The 16338-nt window shown below is 40.1% G+C and overlaps 1 protein-coding gene across 3 annotated transcripts in view; it reads right to left on the minus strand.

Moving 5' to 3' along the window:
- The window catches only part of PRDM5 (PR/SET domain 5), a 206842-nt gene that overhangs the window by 174659 nt on the left and 15845 nt on the right, over nt 1-16338 (minus strand). For all 3 annotated transcript variants that reach the window (XM_060011850.1, XM_060011849.1, XM_069540664.1), the window contains exon 2: nt 13834-13917. In XM_060011850.1, the coding sequence (XP_059867833.1) occupies nt 13834-13917 (84 nt within the window). The remainder of the gene's footprint in view (nt 1-13833; nt 13918-16338) is intronic.

Raw genomic sequence — 16338 nt, forward strand, 5'->3', positions numbered from 1 at the left:
TGAATATGCATTTGTACAGTTTGAGACAACTTCTCATGGTGTTGCTATGAAAGTTCTTGTACAAATCTTTTAGTAAATATATGAACGCAATTCTACTAGGAATATGTCTAATGGAATTGCTGTATTGCATCATACGCAGATACTCAGCTCTAGTTTTCCAAAGTGCCTGTACCGATTTAAAAACCCAGCATTCGCATATGAGAGTTTCAGATAATTCTTGTAAATATTTGACATTATCTGTCTTTTCAATTTTAGTCATTCTGGTGACTATATCATGGTTTGCATTTGCAAGATGACTAATGAAGATGACCATCTTTTCGCAGTTACTGACCATTTAGATAACTTCTTGTGTGAAGTGCCCGTTCAAGTGTTTGGCCCATTTTTTTTTTAATCGATTTGTAGTTTTTAATATATTCTGGATACAAATTCTTTTTGAGACAAATACATTACCAATATCTTCTCCCCCTCAGTTATTTGCTTTTTCATTCCCTTTATGGTATTTACTGTTCTCCAATTTATCATTTTGCCCTTCACACAGTGCTTATTATTTCTTATTTAAGAAACCTCCACCTAACCTAAGATTATGGTATTCAACATTTTCCTCTAAAGGTTTACTGTTTTTACCTGACATATTTACATTTATAATCGTATTAAACTGACCTTTTTATATATGATGTGAGTTAGGGATAAAGTACCTTTTTTCCATAAGAAAATTATTTTGAGCTGACACTATTATTGAATATGCCATCCTTTCCCCACCATGTTGTTAATGACATTTTTGTCAAAAGTAATGTCTTTTTGTCTATCCTTGTGCCAGTATAGCAGTATTAAACTATAATTCCTTTATAATATGCCTAAGTCCTCCAGTTCTGTTCTTTCACTTTAAGGCTGCCTTGGTAATTCATGACCCCTCGGATTTTCGCATAAATTTTAGAATCAGTTTCCACCAAAAGATGAAAATAAAAATAAAAACTTGCTAGAATTTTTAATGAGATTGCACCTTTTTGTTTTTTGTGTTTTTTTGCGGTACTCGGGCCTCTCACTGTTGTGGCCTCTCCCGTCGTGGAGCACAAGTTCCGGACACGCAGGCTCAGCGGCCATGGCTCGTGGGCCCAGCCGCTCCGCGGCATGTGGGATCTTCCCCGACCGCGGCACGAACCCGTGTCCCCTGTATCGGCAGGCGGATTCTCAACCACTGCGCCACCAGGGAAGCCCGAGATTGCACCTTTTGAAATCAACTGACTTGTGCTTTATGACTCAGCATATGGTTAATTTTGGTAAGTGTTCCATGTGCATTATTTGATGAACTATCATTGGTTACTATGTTCTATATATGTCAATTAGACCATGTATGTTAATTATATTGATCAGGTTATCTTTCTATCCTTTCCAGTTTTATCTTCCTGCTTACTCCATCAGCAGTTGAGAAAGATGTGCTTAAGTCTTCCATCTGGATTGCTTTCACAGTTGGAACATGTACATCATCTAGTGTATAGACCATCTTTATTTTTAGTAATGCCTTTTCCTTAAAGTCCACTTTGTCAAATACTAGTAAGGTTACACCTGATTTCTTTCCATTTGTACTGGCACAATATATCTTTTTCCATCTTCTATTTTCAGGCTTTCTTTGTCTTTGTATTTTAAAATTGCCTGTTAAGGGACATTGGTTGGTTCGGGGATCCAATCCATTAATAACAGTGTTTTAATGGAAGCACTTAACCCACTTAAATTTTATATAAATATTAATCTAGTTGGATGTATAGATACAATTTTGGTATTTACTTTCTATATGACCCAGTTCTTTTTTCCTCACTTCTTGCCTGGCTTTTTTCACTAATAAAATTATCTTATCAATTATCTCATTTTCCTTTTCTTGTTAGTTACAACAATCTTCTACTATTATTTTAGATAATTTAGTTAGATACATTTACCTGATAATGCTAGAACCTCGAAACGCCTTAATTCCATTTGCTTCCCTCCTGCCTTTCAAATTGTTCTACCATTATGTAAATTGTGTATGTTCTTAAACTCACGAATCATTACTATAATTGTTTAGTACCATCAATATTTATGTTTACTCACCCATATATTTACCCTTTGTTGATCTTTGCCCTGTTCTGAATTTCTGCGTTTCCATCAGGATTCATTTTTCTTCTCCCAGAAGAGCTACCTTTACTTTAGTATTTCTTTTGGTGCAGGTCTGCTGGGTTTCGCTTGTCTGAAAACATCTTTAATTTTTTTTTAACAGTACGACTTATTAAACAAATTTGTAAGGTCTGAAATTTATGTTGTCAAAATACACACTTTAATGCCATTATCTTTTCAAATTTGTTTCTGCCCCATTCTCTCTCTCCTCTCCTACCAACACTCAAATGCCCTAACATCTCAAACTCATCCTCTCCTCACTCAATTCCATTTTATTAGATTTTTTTTAACAAAGTGCATGTACATGGTGATAATGTTAAATGCCCATATTACATAGAGTCACAATGTAATCTCTGAGCACTTTAAAGAAGTAAAAATCAAGAATTTTAAGCACAAGGAAGATGAAGCACTCTCCAGCTTCTGGCAGAACAAAGGGAGAAAATTTTCTTCTTCCCCACAGTGCATGGTGATGTGTTAACTCCACATCCCTACTTTCACATTTTTTGAGACAAGAAGGGATAAAAAGGAACTTGAATCAGAAATGTGCAGAGGGACTTGACTTCCCTGGAGGTCCAGTGGTTAAGACTTCGCCTTCCAATGCAGGGGGTATGGGTTCAACCAGGGATCTGGGAGCTAAGATCCCACATGCCTCGTGGCCAAAAACCAAAACATAAAACAGCAGCAATATTGTAACAAATTCAATAAAGACTTTAAAAACGGTCCTCATCAAAAAAAAAAAATCTTAAAAAAAAAAAGAAATGTGTAGAGATTTTTCCCCATTGTATTTTGCTCAAGACAGTCTCCCACAAAATAAGTGGGCAATCTCTTTATTATATGAGACAAAAAAAAATAAAGAAACCTCATTAGGACAAGAGAACTAAGCATAAGAGGGAAAAAACTGGAAATGGCACCTTGATCAAGAGAATATAAAAAATTTTTAAATAAAAGGAACATTGCAGTCTATTAGTATTCTTTTAGTCATCTTCCTCTTCAACCTTTCTTCTTCTTCCACATCATCACCATCTTCATCTTCTCTTTCACCTTCATCCTCTTCATCATCAACATGTACCAAGTCTCCTTCATCATTATGAACATCAGCTGCTTCTCCTTCTCCTTCTTTATCATCAATAGGTTCAATAGATATGGCCAAATATCATCTTTGATGAACTCTCTTAATTTGCATGCACCTGCACCCATATCCATCAGTGAACAAGGTGAAGAATGTCTGAGATTTTTTTCATGCTACCTCTTCAAGACAGCTTTATTTTGTGTCTGACATAAACATTTCATCAGGTCCTTCCCAGATTCCCATTTGATTTCAGTCAACATTGAAGATGGGTCGCCACTCTTACTGAGATAAAATGAGTTGCAAAGAAGCTTATTTTAAAGCAAGGATTTTTAGCAAAATTAAAACATGTTTGTAATATGATTTAATATCTTCAAATTCTGTCACTTCAGTTGAGAAAATAATTCAGCAACTCTTCATTCTCATCCCCAAGCCAGGGAGTCATCTGCACATGGTCAGCAAACATTGCCCATAAATTTGGGATCTGGGAGATCAATTATGACCTCCTTTGAAGAGTTTGCAGAGTTTGTTAACACTTTTGTTATATTTGAAAATTTCCTCACTGGTTGTTTGTAAAGTCTGTCAATTTCAATTTATACAATATCTGTGTATCTAAATGCTTCCTATTCTTCTTTCCCTCCCTTCAGCGACTCCAGAGTAGCAAATTTTTCTTCTGGCTGGGATCTGGACATAGTCTTTGTTTCCAAATTTGAAGAGTGAGTGAAGACACGGTTGAGGCTAATGCTGTGAAGCAAATCCAAAGCACAGTCACACAGGGAGATGATCACATTTGAAGAGGCCCAGAGAACTATACCTTCATTTTAAAATATTTTTGCTGGGTATAGAATTCTAGATTGGCAACTATTTTCTATTACCTTAAAGATATATTTCAGTTGTTGACTATCTTTACTACCTTTTTTTTTAATCTTTTCTGTTAAAAGGCAGCTATCAGTCTTTTTGTTTCATTTTTGAAGGTACTGTCTCTTTTTTCTGCCTGCTTTAAAGATTGTCTTGGTTTTCCATAGTTGTACTAAGATATACCTGAGTGTGGCTTTCTTTATAGGAGTGCTGCTTGAGGCTCACAGAGCTTCAATTCATCAGGTAATGTTTTTTAACAGTTCTGGAAAATTCTCAGCCATTATTGCATCGAATTTGCTTCTTCCCCATTTCCTCCCTCTTCTCCTTCAAATGCTAAATGATCCTAATGCTACAGATACATTAGATGTATTCACTGTCTCACATATTTATTTTTAGTCTCTGTGCTTCATTTTCAATATTTTCTATTGACTTCTTTTCCTCTTCACTAATCCTGTCTTTTGCTTGTCATATCTAGTATCTAATTCAAACACTGAGCTCTCAATTTCAGTTCATATATTTTTCTCGTCTAGAATCTCCATTTGGCATTTATACCTCCCAATTTTTTAATAAAATTCTCCATCTTTTCATCTGTTTGGTTCATTTTTTTCTTCCATTTGCTAGAACATATCAATCATGTTCATTTTAGAGTCCTCATCAGCTAACTCCAATCAATATCTGAATCCTAGGTCAGTTTCCGTTGCCCAGCTTTTCTCATGGTTTTAGTCACATGGTCCTATCTCAGCATCTAGTCAATTTCTATTAAATGCTGGACGCTGTGTAGTAAAAGAACTTTAGAGGACCCAGATATTATATTTCTCCAGGGTAGGCTCACCCCAACCTGTGCCCGGCAGAGTGGAATCTGTTCACTGCAAGCTAATCAAGCAGTGAGCTGATTCAACGCTGGCTGCAGCTGTGGCAGGCTTCGGCGGGCCTCAGTTGATCCTACTCCTACAGCGCCACCCTACAGTGCTTCCACATGGAAAGTAGGATGTGCACTGAGAGGCCCTCCACAGCAACATGAGCCTGTAGAACACTCTGCCTTTCAGAAGTTTGTGGTTTAACCTTATGGCAGCCTCTCATGCAGCTTCGTAACTCCGCAAATGTCTCGAGCAGGAGACAGCGATGTTTTTGAGTTCCTTTGGGTCTCCAGTATTGTCACTCCAACTTCTCAAGACTGCCAAAAGCTCTACCTGTTTCTCTGTGCTCAAACACTAACCTCTACTTGGGCTGAGGTCAAATGTTCAGCCTCTTGCCCGTATCCAGAATCAGCAAAGCTCTGACCACTTCCTCAAGAAAAAAAAAGGCTATAGATGATTGATTCATCTGTTCAAAGTTTTCTCCTCTCTGGAATCACAGTACTCTAGTACTCTGCTTTAACAGCTCTTTGATGGCCTTACACAAATCACTTTTATGTTTAACCTGTCTTTTGTAGCTGCTCTCAGCAGTAGTATCAACGTGTTCAAGTTCTTATCTGAGATAAGTTTTCTTGCCCTGTTTTATTTTCTTTATACCCATATCACTATCTTTATAGTACTCATTAAAGGTGTTTTATGTCTATCTTTCCCTGCTGAAACACAAACTCCAAGACAGCAAAAGCTTTACTGGATCCTCACGGCGAAATCAGACTAAAGATTGTCCGACCCTGGTATCCTTCCTCTTTCTATCATGTTTCACTTACCCTGCCTATTTCTGTTTTGTAAAGAATTCCAGGGCTTCCCTGGTGGCGCAGTGGTTGAGTCCGCCTGCTGATGCAGGGGACACGGGTTCATGCCCCGGTCCGGGAGGATCCCACATGCCACAGAGCGGCTGCGCCCGTGAGCCATGGCCACTGAGCCTGCGCGTCCGGAGCCTGTGCTCCGCAACGGGAGAGGCCACAACAGTGAGAGGCCCGTGCACCGCAAAAAAAAAAAAAAAAAGAAAAAGAAAAAAAGAATTCCAAAGAGCCTCATCATTTCTCAGTATGAGAAACGAGAAGGGCTAATTCTACACATATATATTCTCAGCAAAGAACTATTACTCCACCTTTCCATGTGTCCTCACTTTTTCCTCCATGAGAGAGAGAAATTAGAGTAAATATACTTTGGGTTTCTCTCCTTCATGGTTCCTTCTCTTTATCTAATTGTTAAGACCCTGACCGTCATTCCTTTCCATGCCCAGCTCCCTGCTGTGCATTAAGCAGACCCGCCATCAGACTCAGGGTGTGCCTTCCACAGCGGACTGCAGACCTGTCTCTCTCTCCCATGCTCTCTGAGATGCTGCAAACTGAACCTGTGAGTCAGGCCACAATTCTCCAATGGCTGATGGACAAATATACTCGGAACTCCTCTGCAGGCCCAACTCCTGCCACAAAGACCAAGATTTAAGAAGCAGAGTATCAAGTACCCACTCTGTACACTTCTGGTACAAAGGGAAAGATTCAAGAAGCGGAGTATAGGCAGCGATCCAGACGTTGGTGTAGTAGGACGTGAAGCTCAACTTCTCCCACAAATACATCAAAGATATGTCTACATGTGGAACAATTCCCACAGAATATCTAACTCAACACTGGCAGAAGACCTCAGACTACTGAAAGGGCAAGAAAATCTCCGTGTAACTGGGCAGGGGAAAAAAAAAAAAAAAAAGAGAGCGAGAAAGGAATCAGGACAGGACCTGCACCCTTGGGAGGGAGCTGTGAAAGAGGAAAGGTTCCTTCACCTTGGGAAGCCCCCTCACTGGCAGATCGGCCGGGACAGAAGGGGAGCATCAGACCCTCGGAGGAGAACTTCAGCAGCCGGTTTGCGGCAGCCAGAGCAGAGGGAGAACTGCACAGACGGTCAGTGCCGCAGTCCTGCACCCCCCAGCCTGACACGTGCTGGCAAGGGCTGGGTGTTGGAACTCGGGCTTCGGAGATCAGAACTGGGGAGAGTACTGGGGATGGCTGTGTGGAAACAGCCACGGGGGTGGGGAATCCAGTGCGACTGCAACGAAGGGTTTATGCAGAGAAAGCCTGGGTCACCTTATCGGCCAGTCGCCATGGTTTGGAGGGTGCAGGAGAGAAGCGGATGAACCCGGATTGCAGCCTTTCTCCCCGTGCACATGCTCGCAGCGGGCAGGACATTGCCGACACGGGCTCCGGGGGCAGTCGCGAGCCACCACTGCTGCCCGCCCAGATGCCAGGAGTGGTTACGAGCCCCCCGCCACCGCCCTCGCAGACTCCAGGAGTGTCGGGGAGCCGCCTCGGCTCCCATCGTGTGCTCCAGGGACACGCCCGAGCCTCCACTGCCACCCCCTGCCCACCTCCCCCCCACCCCGGACTGAAAATCAGCCGCGCGTCTGCACTTCCCCATCAAGGGGGTATCAACCAGCACACACTGAGGAAAGAGGCGACAGGCATTCACACTAAGAACAGCCCTTGGGCCAAATATATTAACCCACACAAGCTACACGGGGACGCCCAGACGTATGAACAGCCCTCCAGGACCACAGGAGACAACTGTTCCTCCTAAACTCACAGAGTAAGAGAAATATGTAAGTAAAACGAAGAAACAGAGGAACCACTCCCAGTTAAAAGACCAAGATAATTCCCCTGAAGGAACAAACAATGAAACAGACCTCTTCAGTCTAATAGACACTGATTTCCAAAAGGAGAGAATGAAAATACTGAAGGAATTAAGAAAGGCCATTCACGGAAATGCAGAGTTCTGGCAAAAGGAACTACAAACTATAAAGAGGAACCAAAAAAAATTAGAAAAGTCACTTGCAGAGACGGAAACTGAGCTAAAGGCAATGAATAGCAGAATGAATAATGCCGAAGAATGAAAAAGCGACCTGGAAGATAGAATAACAGAAAACACCCAATCAGGACAGCAGACAGAAAGCCAAATTAAAAAAAAATGAAAGCAATATAAGAGACTTATGGGATAATATAAAGTATGCCAATCTATGCAAAGTAGGGATCCAGAAGGGGAAAAAAGAGAAAAGGGGATCAAAAATGTATTGGAAGAAATTATGGCTGAAAACTTCCCAAACCTGAAGAAGGAAACAGATATCCAGGTACAGGAAGCACAGAGGGTCCCAAACAAGATAAACCCAAACAGACCTACACCAAGACATATTATAATAAAAATGATGAAGGTTAAAGATAAAGAGAAGACGCTAAAGGCAGCAAGAGAAAAACAAAGAGTTAGTTACAAAGGAACCCCCAGAAGGCTATTAGCTGATTTCTCTACAGAAATGTTGCAGGCCAGAATGGACTGGCAAGATACAGTCAAAGTCCTGAAAGAGAAAAATCTGCAACCTAGGATACTCTACCCAGTAAGATCATCATTTAGAATAGAAGGAGATATAAAGAATTTCTCAGACAAGCAAAAACCAAAAGAATACAGCAGGACTTCCCTGGTGGTCCAGTGGTTAAGACTCCGCGCTCCCAATGCAGGGGGCCTGGGTTTGATCCCTGGTCAGGGAACTAGATCCCACCTGCCGCAATGAAGATCCCGTGTGCCGCAACTAAAGATCCTGCATGCCACAACAAAGATCACACATGAGGCAATGAAGATCCTGCGTGCTGCAACTAAGACCTGGCACAGCCAAATAATAAATATTTCTTTAAACATAAAAAACATAAAGAAAAGAATATAGCGATACTAAACCTATCCTAAAGGAAATGGTGAAAGGTCTTCTCTAAACAGAGAAGAAGAATCTATAGGAAAGAGAAAATCACAATTGCAAAGTAAATCACTTAAATAAGCTAGTACACAGATTATAAAAGAAAAATAGAAATTAAAAAATTTCTGTGAAAGTTATGACAACCACAGTGAACAGCAAAAGGATGAAACTGAAGATGTAAAAAAGGACATCAAAATCATAAATGTGGGGGAGGAGAGTAAGAAAATGTAGACTTTTTTTTTTCCCTAGAATATATTTGAGCCTATATGACCACCAGTCTAAGGCAAATAGAGATAGGAAGGGGTTAAACATACTTGAAAAACAGGGTAACCACAAATCAAAAACATAAAATAGATTCACAAAAACCAAAAAGAAGAGAACATAAGTATAATACAAAAGAAAATCATCAAACCACAAAAGGAAAAACAAAGAGAAAAAGAAAGGGACAAAGAAGAAATATAAAATCAACAGGAAAACAAGGTTTAAAATGACAATAAATACATATCTATCAATAATTACTTTAAATGTCAATGGACTAAATGCTCCAATCAAAAGACACAGAGTGGCAGACTCTGTGTCTTTTGATTGGATAAAAGAACAAGATAAAGTACAAGAGGTATTTGATAGATAGATATACAAAAGTGGATTAAAAAAACAAGAGCTTACACAATATGCTGCCTACAAGAGACCCACTTTAGGGCAAAGGACACACACAGATTGAAAGTGAGGGGAGGGAAAAAGATATTTCATGCTACCGGAAATAACAAGAAAGCAGGGGTAGCAATACTCATATCAGACAAAATAGCCTTTAAAACAAAGGCCATAAAGAAAGATAAAGAAGGACACTACATAATGATAAAGGGATCAATAAAAGGATTTTACACTCAGCACCCAAATACATAAAACAAATACTAACAGACGTACAGGAAGAAATCAACAGGAATACGATAACAGTAGTAGGAGACTATAACACCCCACTCACATAGATGGACACAGCTTCCGGACAAAGAATTAATAAGGCAACAGAGATCCTAAATGATACAACAGAACAGTTAGATCTAATTTTTTCATGACATTACATCCAAAAAGAAACAGAATACATATTCTTTTCAAGTACACATGGAACATTCTCTAGGACTGATGACATACTCGGGCACAAAACAAGCCTCAACAAATTTAAGAGTATAGAAATTATCTCAAGCATCTTTTCTGACCACAACAGCATGAAACTAGAAAGGCCAAGTTCTGAGAACTTACCAGGCCAGTTTCCACACAAAAACCTCTTGCAGACAATGCAAGAGGATGCTCTGGGAAAAGAAGGGAAGAGGCACTGCCAACAGAGCAGAGCCATTTGGAGCGTTCAAGAAAACACTGGATTCATCAACAGCCCCTTTGGAATACTTGAATAATAGGCAGAGCAGGTGGCGATGAAAATGTACAATCTGTGCTGCAATCTACAGGTACCAAAACGTAAAGGTATGTGCTAGAATAAGAGCCAGTGCCTGCAGAGGTGGTATTTGAACTGTGGTTTGAAATACCGAAGAAAATATCATAGAAAGAGAAGATGTTGGAGATTTAAAAACAAAGGGTTGTTGAGAGCTTTAGCAACGTTACAGGAACGGATTTTGGTCTTAGAGCAAGTCTGAGCACGTAGACAGTGCAAGGAAATGTATCTCAAGCTCCAAACCATCCGGGAAAATACGCAAGAAGACTTCTAACTAAGGGAAGAGTAGACTACGATACAAACGACTGGGCACGTTCCATCAAATTATCAATGCGAAGCATTTACAGTGGAGCAGTGGTTTCCAAACTCAAGCTCTATAACTGGCCTGAGGCCTGAGAAATCCAGAATTCTTTTGCTAATGCAGTTTATTTTAAAATAAAAGTAAAAATCTGAAGTATCAAGAAGGCTTAAGGACAGAGGAGACTGAGTCTCTTCAGAGCCCAATCTCAAATCCTGGTGGCCAACACAGAACGAGGCTGAGGTGCTGTTTAATGCTCTGAACCAGTGGGCATCGGTGAGTGCCAAGCTGTACCTCTGGGGGGACGGGGGAGGATGCAACAGACGATGATAGCGCTCCCCAATGAAACCCTCAGGTGCCTCTATACCCCGTCCCAAACTAACAGGGGCTCACACACACCAACAGGTGCAATCCTCTCTGGTACCTCCAAGTTCTTTGGTGTTAAATGGCCACCTAGGGGCCCTTGGCCTTGTCCACCAGGACTACTGGCACCACAAGTGCAAATATAAACTGAGAAAGAGCTATGCCATGTGCTCTCTCACAGGCATCGTTTTCCAAACACTACCCCCAGTACCCGGCTTATGTTCCATAACCATAAACATAGGTAACCACTGGCTTGAGGAGAAGGACCACACATTTGAGAGCTGCCGGTAGTTCGCTCTGGAGCTATGGGGCATATTAGAAATGACTTAACTAGCCGGTCCCAATTTACCCACAGAGGAGGGAAGGCTCGTTATCTCCATTTGAGAAGGCTCAAAAGTTTCCAAGAAGAGAAGACTGTGGTAAGACCAGTCAACCTCCTTTCTCTGTGCACCTTCTGAATCCTGGCACCTCCAAAGTTAAAATAATAAAAAGGGACTTTAAGAATATAATTCAAGGCTGGGAAGCAGCTCTCCCAGTTTAACATAATAAGGAACAGGACTAAAGCCAGCAAGCGGTAAATCTTTGCCATTCGAAAGGTATTGACTGTTTTTCAAGTGCTCCCCCAGGAAGATATACCACTGAGAGTGTCTTCCCCTGCCCTGCCCGGCAGCACAACTGGACAGAGCAGAGACCGGCCGACAATCCACCCTGAAGACCAGACTCAGAGAAGGAAGAACTACAGGAGGGAGGGAAAAGGTGCATGAACTAAGGGGTCAAAGGGATCAAAGGTCTTAGGCGAAAAGAGCAGGCTTATAGGGGACAAGGAGACCTTCATCAAGACCCTTCTGAATTGTGTCAAAAGTACAACTATTACTTATTCAAAACACAAGCATAACATAAGAAGTAAAAGAAAATAAAGAATGGCAATCATTATGTGAATGTAACATTACCTGAACATAAAATGTATAAAATCAATAGCTCTTTGGGTGGTAAAGTGAGAGGACTAGGTATACCGGTATGTAAAAACAAATAATAATGTAAAGACATCAAAGAACCACAGGAATACATAATGCAAAACTGGATGAGCTACGGTAGCACTGTCAGCCTCTTTACGTTTCCTATATGCAAGTCATTTTTCCAAATTAAAAATTATAATCATCATCTGCTTAGCAATGCATCATAAGCAGCTGTGCAAGACATTAACCTGACCACTACACTAAAATTCTCAGGGATAACAAAACAAATATCAAAAGTCATTAACAACCCCTTAAAATTGTTATTTTTATCATTTTCAACTTATTTAGGTTATCTTTTTTGTCACATAAATATTTGGCTTTTGAAAACCTTCACGGTAAAAAAAAAAATAACTGCTGAGAAAATTAAGATCTTACAGAAAAATAGTAAAAGCCGTTAAAAATATTTTCAGGTTTATAAAAATAAACAAAACAGCATACTAAAAGAAGGCAAATCAATAACATTTTCCACTTAAACTGTAGTGAAGACTATATTATGAATTTCCATTTTCCATCACCTGCACTTCAGGAATCTTTCAAGAACCTCAAGCAACCCCACTCCCTACATCAAGCAGTTTCAGCAATATGGTGATGCTTAAAAATGTATTTTGCTTGCAGATAATACATTATGATATGTTTCACGTGTCAATTTGGCTCGATGGTAGTACCCAGCTATTTAATCAAATAGTAATCTAGGTGTTGCTGTGACGGTGTTTTATAGATGTGGGTAACATCTACATTCAGTTGACTTTAAATAAAGGAGATTACTGTCAAAGCTGTGTGTGGCCTTCATCCAAACAAAGGCCTTAACTGCAAAAACTGAGGTTTGCCTGAGCAGTTCTGCCTCAAGACTGAAGCATCATCAATTCCTGTCTGAGTTTCCAGCCTACAGATTCCAACCCGCCACCCACACAATCCTGTGAGCCAATTCCTTGAAAACACACACACACACACATCCACTGGTTCTGTTTCTCTGGAGATCCTAACCGATAAATGCACATTCAGAGAGACATTTTATGTGTAGTTCTCCGTTTCAGTATTCTTTATCTTTCTGTTTTTATGATCCTACTTCCCTTAGGCCCACCTATACCATCTCAGCTCCCACCCTCCTCATGGAACCCACCAAATAAAATTCTTGGGACTGAGTTTCCTTTTCCAAGTTTTTGTTTAACAATATCTACACCTCTGCTTTTCTATTTCCATCCCTCGGGCCCTTCTTTTTCTAAAGATTATGAAAGAACAGTAATGAAAACAACTGGCATAAACTAGGATGAAAATTCTCATAATATATAGATATACATTTGCATATACAAATTCCTGCAGCAAAGAGACTTCAGATTGCAAAAGACTATCTACAGTGTCACAGCTCCTTAACTATATGTTTTTAAAGGTAAGGTACATTTTAAGCTGGGATTTTCATTCCAACACAGAGCTCAGAAATGTTTCTGTGTGGGAGATCAGTTCAGTGCTTTGTGACCACCTAGACGGGTGGGATAGGGAGGGTAAGACGGAGATGCAAGAGGGAGGGGATATGGGGATATATGTATACATACAGCTGATTCACGTTGTACAGCAGCAACTAACACACCATTGTAAAGCAATTATACTCCAATAAAGGTGTTAAAAAAAAAAAAGAAATGTTTCTGGGCAATTAGCACTGCAATTGGGAAATAAAAGTTAAAGTATAATTTCATTTACAGAAATCAAATTCTAAATCCATAAAAAGAATGTGCTATTTTGAAATCCAGACATCCTTGTTCATGGATAACTTCTTTTTTAATGATGAAGTATGTAAACTTCAGACTTACAGAAGAATTGTCTAGTTAGATATTTCAACAGTATTTTAATGCTAAACTTTCAAGGTATTCAGGTTCCTTAAAATTCAAACATTTCAATGCTTTGTCAACTGGAATCAATATCTATTAACTTAGCTTTATACATGCCTTAAATAGTACAAAGAAAAACATATTTTAAATATTTAAAGCAACAATCACACGCTCACCTCCCACATCAACCTGTAATCCATATTTTCGTCCAAGTCTTCGGGCATTCTCTTCTCTCCAGCAAACGGTCCAAACTTTTCACCCTGAGTAGTAATGATTACATTGAAAAAGGATTAGTACGATAATCAATAATCAAGTTACTAAAATAAACTATTATTTCTCTTCTGGAACAATTTTTTTCTCCAAAGCCCTATGCCCAATGATTGAGATGCATTTAAAATATTAATTTACCCAACACAAGATATTTACATATTTAAAATCTAACTTAATCTATTTTAGCCGAAGAGCCTAAATCCACAACACAGGAGCCAACAAGAAAGGGTTAAATCGCTCAACATTTAAATTCGGACAAGGCTTGAACACTATACTTACATGTTCCAAACCTCTGCAGCCACTGGCAAGTGGTCTTAAAATGAGAAGCACTGAGTCTTGCCTGACTTCAGACAAGCCCACCAGGCAGAAAACCACCTGGTTTCCATAAAAATCATAAATTCGTCCCAATCATGAACAAGAAAGAAGTAGACTTGCCATCCTCAGAGGAAGACTGTTCATAAACAAAGTTTAAATTCTCCCGCCAATCTTTCAAACAACCAAGGGGGCACTCTACAAACCAGGGCTTCTCAAAGCGCGTACTTGAATCACCAGCATGAGAGTTACCAGCGTCGCTTATTACAAATTCAGAATCCTGTGCTTATTAAAATCAGAATCTCTGGGAGTGGGATGTGTGGAGCTGCATTTGGACAAGTTCCCAGGTGAGAGCTGCTGGCAGACACCAGGAGTGGCCCCGGCAGGGAGGGACCCGTGAGGCAGGGTGACAGGGTAAGCAAAACTGTTCTCACAACTAAGGCAACCAAAGCAGGACTGGAGAGACAGAGAGGGTGCGATCACGCTTGTCCAGCCAGACGATCCACAGACGTTGTGTGCAGAGAGGGTACGGGGTCACGCGTGCCCTCGTGAGCCTCCTCCAAACCTGCCTGTGACTATGCTACAGAAGAACCCTTCTCTTCGTTGGGAGGCGGACGAACTTTTTTTTTTTAATATTTTTTTTACATCTTTATTAGAGTATAATTGCTTTACAATGGTGTGTTAGTTTCTGCTTTATAACAAAGTGAATCAGTTATACATATACCTATGTTCCCATGTCTACTCCCTCTTGCGTCTCCCTCCCTCCCACCCTACTTATCCCACCCCTCTAGGTGGTCACAAAGCACCGAGCTGATCTCCCTGTGCTATGCGGCTGCTTCCCACTAGCTAGCTATTTTACGTTTGGTAGTGTATATATGTCCATGCCACTCTCTCACTTTATCACAGCTTACTCTTCCCCCTCTCCAAAACCTCAAGTCCATTCTCTAGTAGGTCTGTGTCTTTATTCCTGTCTTACCCCTAGGTTCTTCATGACCTTTTTTTTCTTAGATTCCATATATATGTGTTAGCATACGGTATTTTGATGAACATTGTTAGGGCGAAAAATAACCACCAAAACAATGTTTCAAGGCATATAAATGACTTAATGAACAACAGAAAACCCAACTCCAGACAACAGTCAAATGTTAAAACTTACAGGAATTACAACTAGCCCCTCATGTTACAGAAAAAGAAAAGAGGTTCTGAAAAGCCACAAGTAATGGCAAAGCTTTGAAGACCTATTGTTTAATGTTAACTTGGAGGCAGAAAATGCTACAGAGATCCCTGAAATCAAGACAATAATCCTAAATAAACCAAAAACAAGTACACCAAAGAGACAGGGAGACTGCTTGGCTATTTCAGGCAACCTGGAAGACAGACCAAACATTAAGGTGTGTTTTTGGTAATACATTTGAGGATTTGGTATTAATGCATATATAGTCCAACTTTCACTCCACTTTGTCATGTATTTAGCCTTTACCGAGTACTGCAGAAGGAAATCATCTGAGTACACGCTTTCCAATGCAAGAGATCTACCCATGCCAGTCAGTTCCTCTTTGCAGTACAAATTTGGAGGAAATATAAAATTGTATCAATCGATTCAGCAGCATTCAAAGGACTGAAAAGAAAGGGATGGAAACCCAAGTAAATGCACTGGGCTTGGGGAAAAAAGCCTGCTTGTATGCAGGCCTAGGAAGATTATTAAAGGACTTACAGCTTTGAAAATTCAAAACAAGAATCAGGACTGTGAGTTTAAAGCCTTGCTATTAATAGTGAGCAATCACTCTATCATAAACTCTGACTATAATAAATACGGCTTTCAGTTTTTTTTTTCCTCAGCCAAGAAATCCATTCTGCATCTCAGCCCAGCATCTTCACATCTATGCAGCTGACAACACGGTGTGAACTGTGTGGGTCCACTTAAATGCAGGTATCTTAGTTACACCATCCTGGTCGGCTGAATGCACCAGTGTGGAAGAACCACAGGTGTGGAGGGCCAACTATAAGTTCTGTGTGCATTTACCCCCATGTTGTTCAAAGGTCAAGTGTACACAGAAACACACATAAAACAAACACGTAAATTTTTAAAAATAATACTA

The sequence above is a fragment of the Delphinus delphis genome, chromosome 5 (assembly GCF_949987515.2).
Source record: "Delphinus delphis chromosome 5, mDelDel1.2, whole genome shotgun sequence".
Taxonomy (NCBI): Eukaryota; Metazoa; Chordata; class Mammalia; order Artiodactyla; family Delphinidae; genus Delphinus; species Delphinus delphis.